Here is a 24,287-nt window from a genome sequence, read left to right on the forward strand (position 1 = left end):
TGGGACACTTTGAGGCCCAGTTAGCCTTGTTGCTGGGATCCCTCTTTGCACAGCAGTGGTGGGATTTGAGGGCAGTTGTGCCATGTTTATATACAAAGAGCTTTAGTGCTCCATTTTGAGGTTTGATTTCTTAAATGCTGGACCAAACAGAAGAGGATGGTGGCACCTCTGCAGCCCCCTTGTGCACATCCTGCTGTTACTGCCCCACAGCAGCTCGGGTTAGCAAGTCTTTGCTGAAATGAAGGAAGTTGTAGCCATTCATCTTTCAGCCTAATGGACCACAGAAATTACAAGCTGTAGCATGCAGCTTAATCTTGCCACAAGGCAGAGTGCTGCATACTTTGCCTTCAATTTATGCATGCCATGCCTTTTTGTGAAGTGTAAAGGAGCAGTTGACAGGGTTTCTCCAGAGAAGTTGCCTTGGTGGATACCCGTGCATTTCAACACAGTGAAATGAGTGATGGTGGTTTCTTTACCATTCATAACAACCACCTTTGAAATGTGAGGACAGAGCTATGGATTATTCTCTGTGTGTCAAGCAGCAGAGAAGAGCACAGCAGCTATTTTGGTTTTAACCCTGCAGATGACCCAGTTCTTGAAGTATTTCCGTTGCCGTTAGGAGATGCAGTCAGGGCTGGAGCAGCGGTTGCGCATCTGTGCTTGGTCAGGCCTTCACCCAGGGATGGCTCTTTGCCTCTTTCTTTTCTCTGTTCCTCCTTGTATTATAACTTTGAATTGTCTCTCTGTTGTTGCAGTGTGCAGAGGAGTGAATGCCCCATGTTGTGTTAGTGCCTGTCTGCCATGCTGGCCTGTCTGCCAGGACCAGGCGACCTCTCCTTTCAGCTTCTTTCTTACACGCAGATGAACACTGGACTTCAGAAATGTGAGTGATGTTTTGTCTGCAGGATGTGGTTAACTGTTAAATCTGGCTCTGGTACTGCTGTGACAAACATTTAGGATACAGTGGAAAAACTATTTAATGTAGAGTGTTTCTTTTGTTATGCCTTCAAGGCATCTGTCAATAAAGGCTCTGAGAAATGGCTGTAGAGGTTCACATGTGTGCAGCTCCTCTGTTCCTGGCTCTGAAAAGGTTAATTTAACCACAGCAGGATGCAGCAAGTGAGGTTCCTGTGAGATTCGTGCCTCTCTGCTGAAAGGGTTTTGTGCTAAAAGTGTGCCAGCTGATTTGCTTCTCAGCACAACTTTTTCCTCAGTCTTTTTCGCTTCCCTTCGTGCAATTACTCGTAGACACCAATAAAAGTTAGATCAGTTTAATGCAAACCTTTTGAGGTCAGCAGCTCTTGCTCTACATACCTGGGGCTTATACTGCAAATATTAGTGAGCTAGCCCAAATTACTAAAGTTCAAAGTTTCTGTCTTCTTTCTGATGTCTCTTTGGTGCCTCTGAAAATATGTCTGCAGAGTGCTCTGATAATTCTTTTTTGATAACTTCAGTCATTTTTTTCATAGTTGTACTGGTATTTTTAAGAACAACTTGTGGTTGGGAACGTAAGTTTATTGACTAGAGGTTTTTTTAACTCTTACTCTGTCTCTCCTCTTTATCACTGAAGTAGCACACTGATTATTCAGCTGAAATTTCAGAAATGCCAAGATTTCTATGTAAGGTCTGTGTACTTGGTTCTCAGGGCTGTGACCTGTCTCTTGTGTTTGAAATGTGCATAGGGAGATCTCAGTTTGCTGATGCACTCATTGCTTTTTAAACCCAAGTGATTTACAGTCCACTTGTAGCTAAATTGTTTATACAGTGAGGCTTGTGATGCTACAGAAAATAAATAGGGAAGATAATTTTGCATTTAAAGAGTGACCTGCTCATGGTCATGGTCCTGCCAGAAGTGACTGACATGGTTCACATACACACCTGAGCTCCTCCACAGCACTTCTGCTGACTCCATGGGCTTGGTCACTGTAATATCACCCAACAGCAATAAAAATCTTCACTCACCAAAGGACTGGTGATGGCATCAGACTAGGCATCCCCTCCTTTCTCACTCCTGTTTCCAGTGTGAGCGTTGCTGACAGCCTGTGGGGTGAGGATGTGCCCAGGTCTGTGCATTGCGTGAGATTTCTTTGTCAGAGCTTAGTTCTGAAAGCAAAATGTTGAGGTTCATGTGAGGGCAGCTGTGCATAAATCAGGTATTTGCTAATTACAGCTTTACAAGGCAACATGCTGGTATTTTGGGCAGTTTTCCTCACCTGATGGTACCTATGCTGTTTCTTGGAGATTTGCAGATCCATGTGCTGAAAGCATTGCTGTGTCCTGCTCAGTGAAGAGCTTTGGGAACTGCATTTCAAAGAATTTAGGACATAAAGTAGCTGGCAGGCACGGGCTGGCAGTGGTAATGCTCAGCTGTTGGGTTTGTTCTGATTTTATGGAAGATGAGGCTGGCTGCTGGTACAGACCTCGCTCAGCCCCGCTGCAGACGTGGGCAGGATTAATTGGTGCATTTCTCTTCTGCTGGAGATGCATGAGTAGCCCAGCCCCTGGCCAGGGCAGAGCTGAGTTAATGAGCATTTTTTAATGAACAGTGACTTGAGACTTTGGTGGGGGTGGAGGCAGGCTGTAATAATAGTGCTGTTGCTTTTATAAAAGGTACAGAATTCCACAGCATTGCCTTTCTTCAGACTTACAGTGTTTGCATAAATAATTTTTAAGTGTAGTTTTCTGAATCAGACTTCTTATTAGTGCTTAAAAATCCATATTAGCTCAATTACCTTTTTTTTTCATATTCACTCTCTAATAAGGGGCTTGTTCTTACAAGTGGTCCATGCAGTAGGAGTTTGGTAGATTAATATGCACATATTTTTTTCCTTTAGAAACTAGTGACTAAAGGACATCCAATTTCAGTATTTTTTGCTGAATTCCAACCTGAGTTCAGGCTAACCCTGGAATTCCCTTTCCACACAGAGGATTTCTCATTGGCCCGGTGTTGATATTCTCTCCTTCCTCCCAGTGACTCCAGTATAAACCTGACTGGTCAGTTGGGATATTTGAGGCAAAATTTTTCAGGCTGTGACTGCAGCTGCTGTTGGGCATAGCAGCAGTGACAAACCTTCTGGGGAGAAAAAAAGGTCGTTTTTCTGTGACAATGGTGCAAAATCAAGTGAAAGGTGATTCTTAGGAAGTGTTTTGTTAGGAGGGGACATCAGAGAAGAGGAGGTTAGACTGAATATGGGATCATCAGCTAAACTGAGTCTTTTTGTGAGGGTTCTTTCTGTAAAGCCTTTAGAGAAACTGCTAAAATTGAGGGTTTTATGCAGAAGGTGGCACAGCTGGTTCTGGCTTGTCCCAGAGCAGGAGCTCTCATTAGGGTAGCAATCCTGAAGGCCTGTTTGTATTTTGTTTAATGATAATGAAAATTTAACCATAGGCAGCTTTTAAAAAGCAGTGGGTTTTAAAGTCTTAATGTGAAATGCACTTAAAAGATGTTCCATTAGTGCTGAGGTGAGGCAGGGAAATCTGTCTCATTCCATGACAGAAATAGCTGCAGTGGTGAGACCAGGAGTGTGACCAGAGGAGTCGGTTGCCACGGGATTAGCAGGAGTTGTGAACTTGCAGTTTATTGGGGTAATTGCTCATGTGCACAGCTTTGCCTTATAATAAACATGAAATAATTACTTTTCAATAAACGTGTTCTGCCTTGCATTCACCATTTTAGGGAGCTTCCTGGAGCTCATCCCATTGTTCTCCTAATGAAGCTTCTTCCTCTGCTGTTGCCTCATCATTTTATTATGGCCGGATCTGGAATTCTTCCTCTTGCACACAAATTATGATATTCCAATACCAGCATTTTCTTTCAGACTATTTTAGCAGGCTTTTCATTCACTTAGTTACCAGAACTAATTGTTCTTTATTGGTTTGTAGGGTATTTGTATGGGATATTCAGATTCTTGCTCACTGTGTAATGCCTTTCTTCTAATATTTTACTGCCTTAATTACTACAGTCATGGAATCTTGCCTGTGGAACTACTAGCAAAGCACTCTGGGGCACTCAGAAATACTTCACCTTCAGGCCTGAGTAACATGGCTGAGTTAGCCTGGAGTAAAAGGAGCATCATCTTACCTGTACATAAACCAGGTGCTGTTTGGAGTGGTGGTTGGGTTCAGAAGATCCCATCCAAGGGATTTAAGAGGTGGTTTGCCTTTGGTAGGATGCCAGACTTGGTGCTGGGGTGTCATTTAAGTTTAACTGAGGGGTTGTTTTCTCTCAGAGGAAGGAGTTCTTCCAGGTTTGGGAGTAGAGGTGTGTCTGACTGATGGCTGCAGCCTGTTCAAACATCCATGTTTTAGCTGCTTCCTGAAACTTCTGTGTAACAGAAAATCAATTATTGGATAAAAGAATGCTCAGTATGTCTGTTTAGTGTTTATATTTAATTCGCTGATTTGCCTATAAAAATGTAAACCCGGCTGGGAAATTTTGATGGCAAAGGTGTCTTTAAAGTATCTCCTTAATTTTTCATCTGAAAATAGAATATGACAGTGTCTGCAAGCATAACATAAACCATAACACAGACAGGTATGGGGTCCTTTGTCCTTTGATTCTTCTCTGGTTTATGGGGGGTTGCCAGGGTCATGTCTTGGGGAAGAAACAGACCTTAATGAGCATGGGCAATGCTAAAAATAAAGGTTGGGAGTTCACAAAGGCCTTGGCTTTTGAGGCAGGGTGATACTGGCAAATGCCATTCGGAGGCTCTCCTCTCCCTTAGGAGCACAGCAGCTCGCTCAAAAGGGCAGATACAAACCACCTGCCTGCAGAGACAGGTACAGGGATGTGCACAGAGAGATGTTTGGGTTAATATTGCCTTTGATTAAGAGAAAGGGATGTTATGTGCCAGTGTCTGGACAGCACAGGGAGTACAGGTATAACTGGCGCCGTGGTACGAGCTGTGCTAGAGATGAGAGACAAACTGCTTGGAAAGCTTCTTATTTCACAAAAGATATTTTTAATACTTCCATAATTAACCTTTCTTCTGGTATCTATTCTATTTTCCATTTTCTGACCTTTCTTTTCTGAAAGTGAGAGCTCTTAGAGCAGAGCTGCTCTCCCTCACCTGTGACAACAGGAAGCTGCAGGATGCAAAGAGAGAAGTGGCTGGTACTCATCTTTTGAGGCAATTTGCTTGAAAGAATCAGAGGTGGATTTTCAAGAGGAAGGGCTGTTTGCCTGGGAGCAGAAAGCTCTTTGCTGGAGCATTAAATTTCCTTGGGTCAGAGGGCCACATATGGGGCTGGGGTATTCTTGGGTGGCTGCCACATTCCCTGTCCTCTCAGCACAGCAAGTAGCACAGGGATGCTGAAAAATTTTAGGAAAAAGGATGGACATTTTTTTCCAGTGAACTGTTTTTTCATTTTTACCAGTGAACATTTTGAAAGGTGAGGTGGGGGGAAATCAAGCAAAAGCTAAATTGGATTGTCAAAGCTGCAAGCCATTATTTGAAGATTATAAAATCAGCAGGAGTCCCATAGGAGTTAGGCAGCAGAGCTGTGGTGGGAAACAGCCCAACTCTCTGCTTGGAATGTGATTATGGCAAGAGACACACATGCATTTCCCTAGATTTCTGAAGTTCTTTGCAGAAGCAATTGGAGCTTTTGAGCCAGGTAGGTATCTGGTAAATCAGAGGAAGTGAAACCACACCTCTGTCTCCAGAAGGCTTTTGTCTCTGTCTGGGGAGTAGCATGTTTTTAATCCTGTGAGGTAATCACATCATTTTGCCATGTGATGTGGGGATGTTGTCCTTAGCAAGGTGCCACCTTGGAAAGTCAGCCGAAGAAATAATTGCAGGCCATAAAATAATCAGCCTCCTTCCATTTGCTGAGTTTGGGCTGACAAGAGCTTCCTAATGCACAGAAAGACACTCAGTGCTTTCAGATGTCAGCACCTAGGAAAGGAGTGGGGTGTAAATGGAGGCTTGAGCTGAAGCTTTGATGTGTAGAGGGTTTGCCAGGGCGAGGGTTTGGTAGTGGGGGGATGCAGGAGCTGCTCAGAAACTTCCCCCATGTCTGATGGAGCCAGTTCCAGCCGGCTTCAGGATGGACACACCACAGAAACAACTGATTTAAGAAGGGGGAAAAAACCTGCACAACTGCAGCTGGAGAGAGGAGTGAGAATACGTGAGAGGAACAGCTCTGCACGGACCCCCAGGGCACTGCAGAAGGAGGGGGAGAAGGAGGAGGCACCAGAGCAGAGATTCCCATGCAGCCCATGGTGAGGCAGCTGTGTCCATCTGTGCTGTGGAGGTGGAGGAAGTCAGGAGCGAAGTTGAGCCTGAGAAGAAGGGAGGGGTGGAAGGAAGAGGTTTTTATTTCTCCTTACCCTACTCTGATTGGATTGGTAATAAATTAATTTCCCCAAGTCTGTTTTGCCCGTGACAGTAGTTGGTGAGTGCTACCTCCCCTTCCTTATTCTGACCCTGTGGTTTCTTCTTCCATGCCCAGCTGAGGAAGGGAGTGACAGAGCAGCTTTGGGGGCATCTGGTGCCCAGCCAGGGTCAGCCCACCATAGTATGTTCCCACCTCAGGATTGCAGGGGCTTCATGTTTAGTTTATATCTTTCTGATTTGGAATTCCATGGTAAAAATACTGAGAATGGTTTGAAGAGCGATGGAGAGGCAGCTGAAATTAAGAGAATAAAAAACCAGCCCACCACTGCAAGCTGTGAGGAATATTTCAGCTGGAGACAATCTGTTATAAACACATTACCTGTTTTTGTCCAACTGCAAACATACGCCAATGAGAACATGATTTTGTTTTGCTCCCCTGGGCAGGTCTTGCCTTAAGCTGAACTGGGGCTTGTGTTGGTCACCAGGTAATAAAGGGAATCTGTTTTCTGCTCCATGACCCGCTGGTCTGGCAGGATGAAGTTTCCTTGCCTCTTGAGTCCTTGGAGATTTTCTACCCTTGTTGTGTGACTGTCTTGCCCTGGGCTTGATCCCTTGCTTACCAGAACTGACCAATTTCCTTTCTCCGCAGGGGACACTACACAGAAAATGAGATCTGCACAGTATCCTACCCCAGCAGAATTGGATGCTTATGCTAAGAAGGTCGCCAACAATCCACTGACTATAAAAATCTTTCCGAACAGCGTCAAGGTTCCCCAGAGGAAACACATACGCCGTACTGTGAACGGACTCGATACTTCGGGCCAGAGGTACAGCCCCTACCCATCTCAGGCCACCACAAAAACGGGCCTGCTGGCCATAGTCAAATCCCCAGCGAAAGGAATCATCAAGGACTTTGACGGGACGCGCGCGCGCCTGCTGCCGGAGGCGATGATGAACCCCCCCTCCACGCCCTACGTTGCACCAAGCACTTTATCCCACCCCCAGGCGCTCGCTCGCCAGCAGGCTCTCCAGCATGCACAGACTTTGCCGCACCCCCAGAGCATCCCGCAGCACCCTCAGGGTATTCCACAGCCACCCAGCTTACCGCACCCTCAGGGGATCCCGCAGGCGCTGCCGCACCCGCAGAACATGCAGCAGCCGCAGGGCTTGCAGCACCCTCAGCCCATGGCACACCAGACCCTGCAGCACCCCCAGAACCCGCTGCTGCAGCCGGGTTTACATGGAGGCAGAAAGATGCCGGACGCAGACGCGCCGCCGAATGTGACCGTGTCTACCTCAACCATTCCCCTCTCTATGGCTGCCACCCTGCAGCAGAACCAGCCACCGGACCTGAGCAGCATTGTGCACCAGATTAACCAGTTCTGCCAGGCCAGAGCTGGCATTAGCACTACCTCAGTGTGTGAGGGACAGATTGCAAACCCCAGCCCTATAAGTCGCAACCTGCTTATCAATGCAAGTACCAGGGTATCTACTCACAATGTCCCTACACCCATGCCTTCCTGTGTAGTAAACCCTGTCGACCATGCTGCTGCTGCTATTCCTCCTGCCTCTGTTAATGTGCCCATGGTCAATATTAACAGGGTGCCACCCGCCTACCAGAACGAAATCAAATCGGTTGCGTGGAACCAGCACCAGCTTGCACATCTGCAGCAAATGTGTGGGGATGCTGCTGGGCCTGCTGGACTCGCAGGGAAGCACCCTCAGAGAGAGATTGCAGGGCAGAGTTTCCCTGGCAAAACTTCCAACTACCCTCAAGAACTGTGCATGGGCCAGTCCTTCAGCTTGAAGCCCCCCATCGAGAAGCCTACGCCTTCTCCGCCTGTGAACGGGTTGCAGGGACCTTTGCCATATACCAATGGGCACTATTTCCAGCCCCTCTGGAATAACATTCTGCCCACGCCCAACAGTGACAGCTCTGGGTCCCAGGACCTCACCATGCCTTTCCATGGGGGACAGCCAGCAGGAGCGACGCTGGATTGTGCAGGAGGAACTCATTACAGAGCTGGAGCTGGCCCATCCAGCCAGAATAATGTGATGCAGACCATGGATTACCTAAGTGGGGACTTCCAGCAGTCCTGCTTCCGAGACCAGAGCATGGCTGTGCTGGGAAAAGTCCATCGGCCTCCCATGAACCGAGCACCTGAACCAACCGATAGTCGAAATCTTCATATTCAACACCCAGGGTATAGATAGGCTGCAGTCACTTTCACAGACAAAAAAAAAAAAAAATTATAGGTTTTAGTCTTAATTTTAATTAATAAGCAAGGCGTTTTTAACTTGCAAACTTGTGTGATCATTATAGTACCCATTGGAAGAAGACATACTGTATATTTAAAGAGCTTTGCTTACATGTTATCTCTCTCCTTTATGCATCAAATATTTAACATGCCTTTTGTGTCAAAGAATTTCATTACACTACTTCACGCCACAGCTGTTTCCTCACTGCAGAGTCCCCCTTTGTACAGCTTTTTTTTGCCTTCTGCTGAGCAGCTCCTCGCTGGACTGAGGTTGAGTTGCTGCAGGGTTTTGCAGCCGCATCTGTGCTCCGGCGAGAGCGAGGTAGTGTAGCTGCTTCCATTTCCATCTCAATTTCCTCACAAGATTAAGAGCAACAGAATTTTGTCAGGGAGTAGGGCTTGTTTTCAACTCAAAAGCCCATTTCATTAATGCATTAAACATTGACCATTTGCACTGTCTAGAGGCCTGTGTAATTGAAAAAGAGCCTATGTTTGAAAAGAGCCTGCTAGGGGTATGTATTTAGGCTTTAATAGAGGGAGAAGCTTTTTAGCTGTTTCTTGCCCACGTTTATCATTTAGACTTTGTCCAAAGTCAAAAGTCTCTGGCAGATTTTTCTGACGCTTTCTGTTTTCTGGACAGGGTATGAGGAGGGGAACGGCGGGTTTGGGATGAAGGCAGCCACGGGGAGCTGCCTTTCTTCGTGTTCCCCCTCCCCACTGCCCTTCCACCAGCCTCAAAGCTCACGTTGTCTGAATCCCTCGCTGCTAGGAGTCTGGCCAGCCTCGTGTGAAGGGAATCCAGACCCACTGACAACTCCAAAAAGGGTTCAGCCACTTCTGTGGAAGCTGGAATTGCTGTCAGGGTGAGGAGATGCCGCTCAGCCCATCCTCGGTGCAGCGAGCGCGGTCTCGCTGTGGGGTGGGAGGCGGTTGGTCTGAATCAAAGCTCCTCTCAAAAGCCACTGTGGGATTGACAGTCCCCTCTTCCTCTCCCATCAAAACACCCCAGCGGATTTAATGGAACAATTCTTCTCCCTGGGAATTAGTGAAGCTATTTATAACATCCCTTTTTCCCAGGGTCTCGGTGCCTAACTCCTTCTGTTCCTTCCCCACGTCACTTCCAGCAGCCAGTTGAGTCAGTGACTGTAGGACACTAACTACTGGGTAACCTCAGCATCTTGTTCTCCTCTGTGTACCAAAACATCCCTTTCCTTTCTAACAGCCGAATTTATTGTAAGTAGAAAATTCCTCATCTCTGTTAACGAGACTAATACTTGAACATAATGATCACAATCAAGTTTGGAAATTAAAAAAAAAAAAGAAAAAAAAGAAAAAAAAAAGAAGAAGAAGAAAAAGTTTAAAAAAATAAATGCATTGATTCTTTCTATGTACACTGGCTAAAAAATATTGCTCTACACTGTAACTTTTAAGTGTAATATTTCTGTATGAATGTCGCCTGGTAGTGTGGGTTTGAGTAGCATTGTGTATGGGTGAACCCACTGGCCTCTGCCATCCACTGGCCTCCCTCACAGCCCTTGGAAAAACAAAGCCTTAAGTATTTGCTCCTTGAACTTTCCTTAATGAGCATGGTTTAAAAAAAAATCTTAAAGACATCATACAAAATTTAAAAAAAAAAAAATTTAAAAAAAAGTTTTGAAGTGACGTCATAGTTGGCTAGAGATTCTTAAAAGTTTTTCGTAAATGGGAAAATTAGAAAACATTTATTTGTATTTTTTTAATTTAGAATGTGTAGTCCTGGGCTGTAACAAATATTTAGGTTTCAAAGCTTAGCAGAGTACGTTTCTGACTCCTTGCGTAAGTTAGTACACTTATGTCATTATTTAAATTCTTTTAAGTGTACTATAACCCGTTTTTAGTGGTAACTCCTGAGCAAAGTTAAGCAATTTGACTAAAGACGGATTAAATTATGTGTTGGCTTGTGTTGCCTTATATTTAAAAAAAGGAAAAATTGCCTGATTGTGTTATGCCAAATGATAGCAACATGAAGTCCTAATTTATTGTTTATAATCGTATTCCTGCAGTCTTTGTGAAAACTGGTAAATATACATCTATGAAAGAACGAAAACCCTGAGGCTTTTCATGCAATATTTTTCTGAATCCATTCTGTTGGAGCCAGAGTTCGAGTCTGAAGCTGCTTCCCCGACAGCCACCCCGTCGTCTTCCCCGTCCCAAACCCACCCCAGCGAGGGCTGTGCTCTGACCTCACCCCTCCCTGCCCAGTCAGTCACTGTAAGGTGTTCTGCTACCTTTTTACTAAACAAAACCTTGGCCTCTCCTCTGTTCCGTAGCCTGCTCCAAATCTTAACCCAGACTGTTACTAAAAGCTAATTTTTAACTCCTGCTCTTCTCCCGAGAGCCTGAGCAGAGTCCTGTGCCGTGGTGGTGGTTGCCTGGGAGGTTTTGGTGGTGTTGGCAGCACGCTGTGAGTTTTTGGGGACTGTTGTGCACAGGTACAGCCACGACCTCCAAGGCTTTGCCCCGGTACAGCAGGACCGGGAAGCAAAATTCCTGCTGAGACTCATCCAGGTGGGACATTGCTTGAAAAAAATAAGAATCATTTTACTATTAAAATATACTGAAACCTTTCCTTTTGGTCTGGGAGTGAGATTTTTCTTTGAACCAACCCTTTTCACCTCTGCAGCAGCCCTGTTGTGATGGGCTCTCCATCCTTCCCTGCTCACCCCTAAGGAGAAGCACTGTCCTGCCTCATTCCCAGGGGGGATTTTGGGAGCAAAGGTTGGTGTAGGTGCCCAGGGTGGGGGTCTGGCTGTGGCACTGTCACCAGGGTGAGGGAGGGAAGAGCTTTGTGTGGTAGGAGCTGTGCCCTGCTCTCCTGGAAACATGGAAAAACCTCCTGTGGTTTTTTCTCTCTGCCCAGTGCCGAATTAAGAGGAACCAAAAGGCTGGGAATGTTCCTTCTCTTCCAGGAGCCTCTTGTGGGTGGTCACCAACCTTTGGGGCTCACACTGCAGCTCCTCTTGCCCTTCTGTCCATCTGTCCATCCATGGGTCACTGACTCCAGCACCAGGCCCTGCTCCCTGCTGGATGCTGGGTGCCTGCTCTGCTCCTTGGGGAATGAGTAAAGCTCGGCTGTTTCCTGAGCTCCTCAGCAGCAGCTCCACCCTCCCCATCCCCGCAGCACTTCAGAACCCTGAGCTGCACCTTAGGAAGATCCTGGGAAGGATAAACACGAGCGTGGTGTGAACCCTTCCACAGGGAATCTGTGCCCCAAGTTTGGAGCAGAAGCTTTGGAGCTGTTCAGCCACAAGCCCAGTTTGTTACAGCCCAAAGTGAACATTTTATAAAAGACACGTGAGTTTTCTTTAAGCTTTCCATGTCGGATGTCTCCGGGGGCCTCGGCTGCTCCCGTGGAAACCAACCAGAGCTGTTTGCTGGGGATCACTGGGGACAGAACTGGGAATTGCTGCTGTATTTCATTAAGCCACAAGACTGATGAGCAAGGCTGCTGCTTCTGTGCTATGGGTACCAACTAGAATTTTCTTTATTGTTATTATTTTGTCCACGGGAAAAATAAAAAAAGAGACCTGTCCCTCTGCCCCTTCTGCTGGTTTTAGGCAGTGTGAGGTGGAGTCACAGGGTAGGTGTTTGTCCCAGAGGGAATTTGGGGAAGGGTCTCCGTGGGTTTCTGGGGTAGGAATGCATCAGGCAGAGTCTGGCTGACTGCTCCAATAAGGGGAAAGGTTTGGGGAAACAGAGAAAGAGTCTCTGAGAGAAAGGTGCTGAAAGAATGGTTAAAAATAGGAGGAGGAGGAGTGGAGGAGGGGGCTTGAGTCCTGCCAAAATTTTAAAGAGAATTTGTAACATTCACAATCACCTTCCAGAAGATGGGACCTGCCAGGGTTTTGTACATCTCATTTCATCTTTGCTTCCATCTCTCAGAAGGACAAAACTCCAACCCCGTCTCCTGTGCTCACTGCAAACCTGGGTGTCAAAATCCCGCCTTCCTGCTGTTCCCACTGTTCCCCAGATGCTATGGACATTTGGTTCCCACGTGGTTTTCCTGGAATTTGGGCTAAACCAGGCAGCTTAGCCTGGCTGAGCTGAGGCAGGAAGAGCTGTTTGCCCACAGGCACTGCTGCATCCCTCTCCGGCATCCGGAAATTCCAGCAGCAGCCACTCCATCCATCAGAGCTTCAGGATCCTCTTCTCCTTTGACTCAAAGCTTCTTTGGTATCTGGTTTCTTCATCCATCCTCCCAACAGGAAAAATCTCTTCTGCAAGGAGTTTTCAGGAGATTTTCTCATCATCTCTGCAGCCAGTTGGACATGGAGCAAGGATCTGGTGGAAAGCAATCCAGCAGGGACTTGGTGTGAGCAGCTGCAGCCACAGCTAAGCTGAGGGCTTTGAGTAAAATCCTACATTTTAAAAGCTTCTCCTTTAGGGCCAAATGCATTTTTCTTCCAAAGATTTTGACCCAAGGTAGGCAACACCCAGATGTTCTCTGCGAACTCCAGCAGCTCCAACAGCTTGTGATGTTCAGAGAGGAGCAACACTGGGGATGCTGCAAAAATTCAGAGCTGAAAAAAAATCCTGGAAAAAAATCCTTGTGGGGTCCTGGGGGGTCCAGAGGGTGGAGGAGCCAAAGGAAAGTGGCACGCTGTGGTCAGCTGCTGGAGGAGCACGCACTGGACACCCTCCAGCAAGAGCCGCCTTTCGGATGCTCTTCAACGTTCAGCAGAGCCAAATTGCAATAAAATTACTGGAGTGTTTTATCTGCTTAGTTTAAGTTAATTTCAAAGCAATTGGGTACAGGCTGTTGATTCTGCTGGGGCGGCTGCAAGCCGGAGTGATGTACGGAGAGTGAAGGGAGATTGCACCAAAAAACTGCTGTGAAATCTTGTCAGCTTTCACTGCCCTCAAACCCCTCACTCCTGGGGAAAATGGGGAGGGAGGGGGCCCAGATAAGTCTTTAATAAAGGATGTGCAAAGGAAATTTTTCTCACATTTTTCTCCCTATACAATATCAATGTCTGGTTTCAGAAGAAGCATCAAGAATCAGCACAAATTTGGGCTCTATGGTGTGAGCGGATGAAGTGGTTTTGCCAAAAAATCCTCCCTGTATACAATCCCAAAGAGATTAAAAAGGTTTGGGGGTTATTTAGGGCATCTCCTCTGAGGTGGGGTCTTACACAGGCAAAGAGCCCTCCAGGTGGGGTCTTCCTCGATTTTTCAGATATTTAATAAGATTTTCCTCCCTGATTTCAGCATCTTCTGGGGGTCCTTCCAGCATCTCAGCAACGTTGGGACAGCGGAGCAGGGAGTGAGCTGGCAGCACAAACCTTTAGAATAAACCCTCAAACCACCAAGTTTCCAGGAAGTTTATTTTTAAACTTGATATTTGAGGCTAAATTTAGCAGCAAGCATCGATTTGTCTCCCTCTCCTCCCTGAGCATTGAGAGCATCTCCCCCTCCTGCTTTTCCTCGGCCCAGCCCTGCCGGGGAATCGCCGCCACGCTGAAGGTTAAGAGGTGCTCCAAGATCCCGCTGACATTTCCAGGGAACCGAGCTGGAGTGCAGCAATCAACAGCACATCCCACAGACAGGGTGGAAAGGGGCAGGAAAAGGGGAAAATCAACCCAAGCAGAGAAAGCAGAGCTGGGAGCTGGTCCCTGAGGTGGGGACAGGGATAACTCCAAGCTCCCAGAGTGGTTTTTTTCATCCAGGAGCTGCTGCCCAGGCTTCCTCCAGCACTGCTTCCCACTTTTAGTTCATAAATTATATAAGGATTTTGATTTTATTTTATTTATTTTAAGGCAACTTGTTGGAATAAAGGGTTGTCAACACCCTGTGTGTGGGCTGGTCAGAGGGACAGGGCTGTCCCTGCACTCTGTGTGTGTTTGGGGGTGTGTATATACACACAAATAAAAATATAGAAATAAAATGTGCATAACACATATACAATATAAAAAATATAAAATATAAGAACAAGAATTATGAACGGCTATTAAATAGAAATTAAATGTATGATAAATATGAAGAATGGAAGGTGTGTAAATACACAGATAAAATTTCTATAGTATAAAATACTAAAATATTATGTAATGCAATTATATTTGTATATGAAATTTGATATAATATATAAATATACGTATATTGTATACGAAATATTAAAATTAAAATATTTTAAAGTATTATATATAAAATGTATATATTAAATAAAATTCATTACTATAGAATAAAAAATAAGCAGAAAATATGTAAGTATAAAATGTATACTTAATACTAATTATAAAAATTTGTTGCCATAATAATTATAATGATAATAATAATGATAATTATTATTCATTTATATAAATTATAAGGCAGTACATTTCTATCAACATCTTCCCCTCCCCTCGGTCCCCACGCGGCGGCGCCACTGAGCCGAGCACCGGGCGGGGGGACACGGGGACACCGGGGCGGGCTGGAACCGGGCACGGGAGTGGGCTGGAACTGGCACTGGGATGGACTGGAACTGGCACTGGGATGGACTGGAACTGGGCACTGGGATGGGCTGGAACCGGGCACGGGAATGGTCTGGAACCGGGCACGGGAATGGACTGGAACTGGGCACTGGGATGGGCTGGAACTGGCACTGGGACGGGCACTGGGACAGGCTGGAACTGGACACTGGGATGGACTGGAACCGGGCACGGGAATGGGCTGGAACGGGCACTGGGATGGGCTGGAACTGGCACTGGGATGAACTGGATCTGAGCACTGGGATGGGCACTGGAATGGACTGGAACCGGGCACTGGGACGGGCACTGGGATGGGCTGGAACCGGGCACGGGAATGGTCTGGAACCGGGCACGGGAATGGACTGGAACTGGGCACTGGGATGGGCTGGAACTGGCACTGGGATGGACTGGCACTGAGCACTGGGATGGGCAATGGGATGGGCTGGAACTGGCACTGGGACGGGCACTGGGACAGGCTGGAACTGGACACTGGGATGGACTGGAACCGGGCACGGGAATGGGCTGGAACTGGCACTGGGATGGGCTGGAACTGGCACTGGGATGGACTGGAACCAGGCACGGGAATGGGCTGGAACTGGCACTGGGATGGGCACTGGGATGGGCTGGAACTGGCACTGGGATGAACTGGATCTGAGCACTGGGATGGGCACTGGAATGGACTGGAACCGGGCACTGGGACGGGCACTGGGATGGGCTGGAACTGGCACTGGGATGAACTGGAACTGAGCACTGGGATGGGCAATGGGATGGGCTGGAACCGGGCACCAGTGTGGGCCAGCACTGGTCACCAGTATGGGTTGGCACTGGACATTAACACACGGGTGGCACTGGGCACCAGTACGGGCTGGCAATGGACTGGCCACTTTGTGCTGGCACTGGTACCAGTATGGCCGGGCCCTGGGCAGCAGTTTGGGCTGGCACTGGGCACCAGTATGGGCTAGCATGGGTCACCAGTGTGGGTAGGAACTGCCACCACTCTGGGCTGGCTCTGGGCACCAGCACAGGCTGATATTGGGCACGCCAGGCACCAGCATGGGCAAGAACTGTCCGACATCTGGGGCTGGCATCACAAATCAGCTTGAGGCTGGCACTGGGCACGAGCGTGGGGTGACACTGGGTGCCAGTGTGGACACCAGTACAGGCTGACTCCAGACACCAGAATGGGCTGGCATCAGACCCCAGTTTGGTGGCCCAGTATGGACTGGCACTGGACACCACTATAGGCTGGCACTGGGCACCAGTTTGGACCTGCATTTCGCCCCATTGCAGGAATGGAACTGGGCACCAGAACAGGCTGGCACTGGGTACCAGCAAGGACAGGAGCATTGCCCAGCTCCCCAGGGCCACCGGGCTGGGACCTGCTCAGGGGACACTCCTGGGGGGGTGAGGGGGGAACGGGGTATGGGGACACCCCCGGCAGTGCTGCCCCCCACCAGCCCAGCCAGGGCCGCAGGGTGCAGCTAATTAGGGGCTAATTGCCTTAAACCGGAGCAGCACTAATGCAATTGTGGGATTATCCTGCAGAGACAGCGACTCCCCCATCGCCGCCGGGGTGACGGGAGGGGGCCCAGACACACGGACACGGGGCCTGATCCAGCCCGACCCCCCCAGTCTGCCCCAGTGCCCCCCACCATCGCCCACCCCGTTTGCTCGGGATGCCGCCCTCCCCCGGGGCGTTAATTACTCCAGCGCTAACGAGGGGCTGATGGGACCGAGGGGGGCCCTGCAGGGAAACAGCCCCCCGGGGCTGGCGGCTCCTCCATCCCCGCTGCTGCCGGTGATTACCGAATTAACCGGCTCCATCTGAGCCCGTCTGCCGCCGGGACGTGGCTCAGGGATTACCCCTCTCCGTGCCCCCCTGCCCGCTCCCGGCTCTCCCTGTCCCCAGCACCCAGGAGCATCCCCCGCTCCTGCCATCCCGACCCCGGCAGGCAGAGGAAGGAGGTTCAGGCTGAGGAAGGAGGTTCAGGCGGCCGTAATAAATACAAGAAAAGTTTATTGAAAAGAAAAAAAAATGTGGGGAGGGGGCAGCAGCCCCAGCCCGGGGTAATAAATAACAACCTGGGGAGCACCAGTTTACAAAATATGGCTCTGGCCAGTGGGGTCCTGCAGGGTCCCCAGCGAGGCTGGCGGGGGCCGCTGGGCACCTCGGGGAGGGGCTCAGGGGGCCCAGCCCCCCGGCACCCCCGGGCACCTGAGAAGGGGCTGCCCCAGGGGACAGTCCCAGCCCCAGGAGGGACGCGGGAGCAGCCCCGTCCCTGCCTGTCCTGAGAGCCACCGCGGTGCCACGGCAGCGTCCCCACGCCGGGGACAGCGGCTGCGGGCAGGGGCTCAGCACCACCGGGGGCACCCCGGTCACATCCTGTCCCCCTCCGGGGCTCAGGCCAGGATCTTCTGGGGGATCTCCACCGAAGCTTTGATGAAGATGGCGTTGTCCCGCACGTAGTTCCGTTTCCTGATGTCCTCGTGGGAGATGAACTTGGGGTAGCCGAAGCCCAGGGTGCTCTCGTCCAGGGAGCTGCGCGAGGCTCCCGGCTTCTGGAAGTTTTTCCAGTTGGGGTCGGGGTGGAAGGTCTCGGTGATGTGCTGGGGCTTGGAGAGCGATGGGTCGCTCTGGTCCAGCAAGGAGAAGGTGACGCGGTAGGAGAAGGGCCACTCCAGCAGGTTGTCGTACTCGCCCGGCAGCACGCGGATGTAGACGGAGAGGTGGCTGCTCTCCCCGCTGCCGTTGCCGTTGAGGAAAGCCGACACCTGGAGCTTGTAGCCGTACTTGTGGGTGTAGAACGGGGGGCTGAAGAACTCGTAGTTGCTGCGGGCTTTGGCCTCCTGCAGCTTGCGGGCGTAGTCGGCGATTTTCCAGATGAGGGTCCCGTCGCTGCTCACCGACAGCTCCTCCACGTCCCGGCGCAGCTCCAGGATCTCCTGGCGCTGCCGGCTCACCAGGGCACACACCATGCCCAGGTGGGTCTTGGTGCTCTCCTCCAGGTGCCGACCCATGGCTAGCTTGGGGCACTGGGGGGACAGCGGGACCGTCAGCAGCGGGGTGGCAGGGACAGCAGGGGGACACGGGACAGGAGAGGAGGTACCGTGGGGATAACATGGAGATGTCATTGGGGCACGGGGTACTGGCACAGGCATGTCATGGGGACACAGGGGTGGCACAGGGACACCTGGTTGGGGTGGCAGGGCGACACTTGAGGGGCGAACACAGGGGTGAGGACATGGAGCCACATGGATGAGGCTGAACACAAGGGATGGGACAGACATTGGGGCAGGAGCGGAGTGGAGGTGCTGTGGGGGACAGGCGTGACACAGTAGGGACAGCAGCCCATGCCCAAGGACGCCAGGGCAGGCTGGTCTCAGGGACAGCACTCACCCGGTGCTTGCAGCCAGCTTCCTTGAAGGGGCACAGCAGCATGGCAGTGTTGCAGCTCTCCTTGAGGTGGGTGGGCACATCCTCCCGGGCAATGCTGGGTGTCCCGCACTGGTTGGGGCACGGCACGGGGTACCGGGGACACTGGTACTGGTGGTTCTGGGGAGGCAGAGAGGCTGTCAGCAGGGGCTGGGAGCTGGCAGGGAGAGGGTCCCCGTGGGCTCCATCTCACCTGGATGGTGTCAAAGACGAACTCCTTGGAGCAGTAGGTGCAGGGCTGGGTGCGCTTGGGGCACTCGGCCAGGGCGTGCTGGGACAGCAGGCGCCGCATCATGCGGGCCCCACACTTGTTCTCACAGTACACACTCTCCTGGGGACACGTGCCCTGGTGGCCCTGGGGACCACAACAGTGTCATCACCCTCTGGCTGCCCTCACCAGCCAGCCCTGACAGGGATGAGGACACCCCCACAGCCAGAGGGCACAACAACCACAGAAGCCCACATGTCCACATCCCCCCCAAGGCTGTCCCCATCATCACGTGTCCCCATCCAGGCCCTGTCCCCATCCCCAGGCTGTGTCCCCACGGTGCCCCTGCAGCCCATGGGGTGCCCACACATCCCGGCTACACCCCCCACAACACCCCCAGCACAGCCACGCCCACCATGGCACCCTGCCAGCGGTGTCCCCACCAGTGTCCCCCCCAGTGCCCACCTCGAAGGCCTCCCCAGTGAAGTCGCTGGCGCAGAACTCGCACTTGACCCTGCGCTTGGGGCAGCCGTGCTGGACGTGCTCGGGGAGGTCACGGCGGCTCAGTTTGGCGCTGCACCGGTTGGGGCAGGGGATCACGTTGAAGCCACAGGTGCCGAGATGGGCCTGGGGGACACAGGGATGGTGACGGGAAGGCCACGGGGTACAACTCTGCCACCCCCAACCTCCCAGGCCCTACCTGGAGGTGCTTGATGAGCCCGCTCCAGCGGCAGCCCTCCTCGCTGTGGATGCAGCGGATGGCCAGGCTCAGCACCTGCGCCTCCAGCTCGGGGTCGGGGTAGATCTGGAGGGGCAGCAGCGGGGTATCAGCATCCTGCAGCGGGCTGGGGGGGCACACAGCCCCCGGCACAGCCTGGCTGGGAGCCCTGGGCACGCTGCCCGGGGCCGGATCCCCCCCGGGCACAGCAACAAGCGCCCTTTGTCGGGAGCGGGTTTCCGCTCCCCGGCCCGCGGCACAAAGGGCTCTTGCTTCCGCCCGGGCGCCCGTGCCAGGCCGGCGTGGCTGTGCCAGGCGCTGTGCAGAGCTGGGGACGGCCCCTGGTGGGGATGTCCCCTTGGAGCAGGGTACCCATCCGTGTGCCAGGCTCACCTTGGCGTAGTCCAGGGGCAGCTGGTCCTCTGGACACTTGAAGACGCCTTCGCTGCAAAGACAGAGAAGGCTCGGGATCGCTGGGGATCACCGGTGACACAGCCACCGTGTCCCACCGGCTCCCTGCCACCCCACCCCAGGACATTGCTGCTGTCCCTGCACTGCTGAGCGCTCACCCCGTACCAAATCCAGCCGCCACCCTGGGGGAGCCGCGGCTCTAATCCTGCTCCATCTGTCTGAGCTGGGAAATGCCCCCGCCAGACACCCCCCAGGCAGCCCCCCACGGCCCGGCCGCACTCCCCAGGGGCCAGGCCAGCCGCTGGCACCATCTGGAGCCCCGGCAGCCCCTCGCCCATCCGTCCCCTGGGATTAAGGAGGGTGCCGGCGGCGGCTGGCCAGGAGGGGGCCGGCAGGGGCAGCCCCAGGTGCCGGGGGGCCCAGGGGAGGAGGGGGAGGGCAACAGCTGGGCGCCAGATGTGCAGCCCTGATGCGTGGCCCTGGGGCTCCTGCTCCACAGGAAATGGCCCCAGCAGCCACCACGGTGAGTCAGGACAGGGGGACAGGCAGCCCCCCTGGAGGGGTCCCCATCCTGCTGGCCCCCCAGGAGCTGTCCCTGAGGTGGGAAGGGCCCTGCTCAGTCCTGCCATGCAGAGGAGCAGCACGAAGTGGAGACAGGGACCCAGCCAAAAGGCAGCCTGGCATGTGACAAAGCTGCCCAGGAGTCACCATCACCTCTGGTCCACACATCACTGTGCCCAGGGGGTGGAGAAGGTGTCCATGCACCATCCCTGATGGACACTGGGGTGCGAGACCACCAGTGCTGCCTACAGGGACGTGCAGCAGGGACACAAAGGGACCCTGTGGTTCTGCTGTCTTTGAGGTGACACTGGACAAGGCTGTCCCGCCTGGACAGCCCTTGTGCCCATCTAATCACTGCGAGCCCTTGGCAGGCACTGGCGTGGCCTCGACCAGAGCTGCCAAGTGGATGTGAGACTCCAGGACGGAGCCAGCAGTGCTGCCGGGCACGCGCCAGCCTGGGCTGCCTGGCCGTGTCCCCTGCGGCCACCAAGCTGTGCTGGGAGTGCAAGCGAACCCCAGGAACACCCTGTGGGGTGCGACCCACGTGAGGAAGGGCTGCAACCAGCTCTGCCACGTGCCCCCTCTGTTTGTCGCAGGTGGTTTTGTGGGAGTCATCAGGGATCCACCGAGATAAGGTGCTCCCAGACAGGGCCGGGCACCCGTGGCATTGCCTCGTGGCTGGCACTGCCCCGTGGCTGGGATCACTCTGCTGCCCTTCCAGGGCTGCCAGCTGTGCCTGCACCCCGTGCACGGTGTTGGGGTGCTGGGGCTGGCAGGGAAGTGGGACGATGACCCGAAGCCAGCGCCTAATCCCCGACAAAGCCTCCCCATTCCTCACGCTTGGCCGGGCAGGGAATGTGCTGAGGCAGCACCCGGGGGGACCGTCCTTGCCTCTGACCTTCACGGCGTGTTGGGGCACAGCGAGGTGATGGGGCGGGGAGCCCCGGCACCCCCCGACACCCCCGGCAGCCCTTCCCAGCACCGCCGTGGGGCTGGATGGCTCAGCCCAAGGGAGCCCCAAACTGATCCGGGGCAAACACGTTGTGCTCGGGGGGGATCCCCCGAGGCCATTCCCCCCGGCAGAGCGGAGGTGCCGGCGGGAGGGGTGCGGGGGAGCGGGGGGACAGATGCGCCCTGACACGTGCCCCGGGGAACGCCCGGTTTCACAGAAACCGGCCCCGGTGACGGTGGTGCCCGTGAGCTGTCCCCGGGCGAAGGTCGCTCCGGCTGGGAAAGGCGGGGAAAGGCCCGGGGTGACGATTGTCACCGCCCGGAGGAAGCACGGGCAGCCCCTCGCCCTGCCCCGCGGGACCCCGGCTGAGCCGGGAACCGGGACAGCACCGGCCCCGCACGTGTGCCCCGGCTGCCGGTACCGGGGGTCCCAAACCGCAGGGCTCGGAAGAGGCCCCGGCTCCTCGCTCCCGTCCAGCGCACACGGCCGGGTCGCGCTCACCCGTGGGCGCGGGGACCCCGGGGTGGCCGTGCGCCCCTCCCCAAAAACACCCCCGGCCACTTCCTCCGCCGGGGCCGGGGCAGGAAGGGGTTAAGTTCGATTCTCGAAACTCGCCGCTCCGGGCTTCACCCGGCCCTCCTCTTCCTCCTCCTCAGCGAAAGGGGCCACGGGCCGCTGCACCCGCGGGGCGGCTGTCACGGGCTGGGCGCGCCCCGCACCCCCTCCCTGCCCCGGGGCACCCCGGGCACCCCGCGCCTTTCCCTGGCCCGAGGCATCCCGGGGCGCCCCGCAGCTTTCCCGGGGCACTCCGCGGCTTCCCCGGGGCTCTCCGCGCCTTGTCCCTGAGCACACCGCTGCCGTTCCCCGGCCCGGAGCACCCCCGGGCACCCCGCATCTCTCCCCGGGACCCCCGCACCCCCAGGCACCCCGCGCCCCTTCCCGGGATATCCCGCATTCCCTCCCCGGCCCGGGGCATCCGCACCCCCGTGCACCACGCACTCCGGCACCGGCCCGGGGCACCCCGCACCCCTCTCGGGGCACCCCGGGCACCGCACCCCGGGCCCGGCGGCGGATGGGGGGTGGCGATGGCGAGGAGCCCCCGCTGCCGCCCGGGGTGCGGAACCCCGGACCGGGCGGTGCGGGGTGCGCGAGCGCGGTACCCCACGGGGGACGGGGTGCGCGGAGTAACGTCAGCTCGGGTCGCCCGTGGGGTGATGCGGGGTCTCACCTGAGGAACTCCTGCAGGCAGGTGTCGCAGAAGCGGTGGCCGCAGGTGGAGACGCGGACGGGCTCCCGCATGGGCTTCCCGCAGAGCGGGCACAGCACCCGGCGCCGCGGCCGCTCCAGCAGCTTGTAGTCGTAGCCCGGCATCCCGCCGCCGCCGCCGCCGCCGCCGCCCCGCGCCCGCTCGGCTCCGCGCTCCGCGCCCGGCTCCGCCCGGAGGCCGGACGGGGCGGTGGGACCGGCCTGAGCCCGCCCCGCGACGGGGAACGGCATCGGCATCGCCCCCGCCCCCCGCCCGAGCCCGCCCCCCGCCGCGCGGCGGGGATGGAGCGGTGCCGGCATCCCGGGGGCTCGGGGAGCATCGCACGGGGACAGCCCCTCCGAGGGGTTTGGGGTGCAGCACGTGGGGACGGCCACCCTAGGGGCTTGGGGAGCACCCCACCGGGAACAGCCCTCTGCGGGGGTTTGGTACCCTCCGCACTGGGAACGGTCACCGCAGGAGTTTGGGGAGCATCAACATCTCATCACACACGGCCCCCTCGCCCTCTGCAGCCTCCCCTGGGCCGGGCCCGGGCTCTGCGGGCACACACTGCGGTGTCCTCGCTGACCCTGCATGCCTCAGGGGTGTCCCAGGGGTGCCACACTCCTGCTCGCAGCCCGAGGACACGGCTGGGGGTGGGATACAGCTCCCAGGCCTGCTCCTACCACAGAGCAGCTCGTGTCCCAGCCACCACCCACACACAGCAGGACACGGAGGGGCTGCCCTGAGCCCTCCACGCCACAGGAACGAGGGGGACACACGCTCCTGTGGCTTTGTCTTGCTGGGGACTCTCACCCCAGGCTGCAGCCAGCAGCCTCCCTCCAGCCACGGTTTGTAACTGAGCAAGAGCCTGGAGGAGGGAGAATAAAAGCAAATCTGTCTGGCTCCAGCCCCCTCGTCGCTCTTTCAGAAATCAGAGCAGCATATGGGAGTATTTGCCCCTTTCCCCAGAGATGGAGCCGAGCAGATGACAGGCTGCGAGCATGTGTTAGTCCCACCAACGCTCGCTCCAGCCAGCTTCCCATTAAGGGCGGCAGTTGCTCCAGACCCAAATGTTAGCAGTTTTCAATTAGCAAATGGCAGAGGAGAGGGATTCCTGGGGGACACGCTGAGCAAGTCGAGCTCTATCACTTGTCACTCAAAGAGCTCACGTTACCCTTCTCCCCAAGAGGCTTTGCTTAAAATAAAACCCTGCAGCAGCCTGGGGGGAGGCAGCCTGCTTGCTGTCAGAGCTGCCAGGGAAGGAATGGGTGGCTCATTTTTGGGGTTACCCTGAGGGATGGCAGGTTGTTCTGAGCTGCACTGGGGATTCCAAATATCAGGGAACCTTGTACTGGGGTACACTGAGCACAAGCTGCCACCAGCAGGGGATTTTCCAGGAGATCGTGAGCTGCTGCTCAGATGATGGAAAGCACTGAGCTAAACTTTAACCAGCTCCCAGTGGTACTGGAAACCCGACAGGTAAAAACAAGTGACAGTGGGCAGCTGTACAGGGAGCAGTGGGGAGCAATAGCCACCTTGAGCTGGGGTTGAGGTGCTCCCCAGCCGGGTTTGCTCCGGGCTGTGACACCCCCAGGGCAGCAGCCCCACGGTCCAGCTGGTTCTGCCACTCTGTGCCAGCAGAGCCCGGAGCCAGGCTGTCTCCAGCAAGAGATAGGCACG

General features: G+C 54.0%; 2 protein-coding genes across 4 annotated transcripts in view; one reads left to right on the forward strand and one right to left on the reverse strand.

Annotated features, from left to right (window-relative positions):
* FAM222B (family with sequence similarity 222 member B) overlaps positions 1 to 11,203 on the forward strand; it is a 36,127-nt gene extending 24,924 nt beyond the window's left edge. For 2 of the 3 annotated variants that reach the window (XM_041482581.1, XM_041482580.1), the window contains exon 2: positions 6,988 to 11,203. In XM_041482581.1, coding sequence (XP_041338515.1) covers positions 7,005 to 8,552 — 1,548 coding nt within the window. In that variant the 5' untranslated portion in view covers positions 6,988 to 7,004 and the 3' untranslated portion in view covers positions 8,553 to 11,203. Of the gene's footprint in view, positions 1 to 755; positions 884 to 6,987 lie in introns of all 3 variants that reach the window. The other variant, XM_041482579.1, reaches the window with a different exon arrangement.
* A 5,874-nt stretch (positions 11,204 to 17,077) lies between these two features.
* Positions 17,078 to 22,851, reverse strand: TRAF4 (TNF receptor associated factor 4). The gene is made up of 7 exons (XM_041482901.1): positions 22,590 to 22,851; positions 19,831 to 19,882; positions 19,420 to 19,524; positions 19,185 to 19,346; positions 18,705 to 18,866; positions 18,476 to 18,631; positions 17,078 to 18,111 (listed from the first exon to the last, which is right to left on the reverse strand). Exons 1-7 carry the CDS (start codon positions 22,730 to 22,732, stop codon positions 17,479 to 17,481), a joined length of 1,413 nt encoding a protein of 470 aa, XP_041338835.1. The 5' UTR covers positions 22,733 to 22,851; the 3' UTR covers positions 17,078 to 17,478.
* Between the last annotated feature and the right edge of the window lie 1,436 nt (positions 22,852 to 24,287).

This window comes from Pyrgilauda ruficollis, unplaced genomic scaffold (genome assembly GCF_017590135.1).
Source record: "Pyrgilauda ruficollis isolate IOZ18807 unplaced genomic scaffold, ASM1759013v1 scaffold59, whole genome shotgun sequence".
Taxonomy (NCBI): domain Eukaryota; kingdom Metazoa; phylum Chordata; class Aves; order Passeriformes; family Passeridae; genus Pyrgilauda; species Pyrgilauda ruficollis.

Excerpts from the sequence above, each read along its gene's own strand:
- TRAF4 (XM_041482901.1), bottom strand. The coding sequence starts at position 22,732 with ATGCCGGGCTACGACTACAAGCTGCTGGAGCGGCCGCGGCGCCGGGTG. Across the intron at positions 18,867-19,184 it reads TCACTGGGGAGGCCTTCGAG|GGCCACCAGGGCACGTGTCC; the intron begins GTGGGCACTGGG and ends TGTGGTCCCCAG. Across the intron at positions 18,632-18,704 it reads TCGTCTTTGACACCATCCAG|AACCACCAGTACCAGTGTCC; the intron begins GTGAGATGGAGC and ends CTGCCTCCCCAG.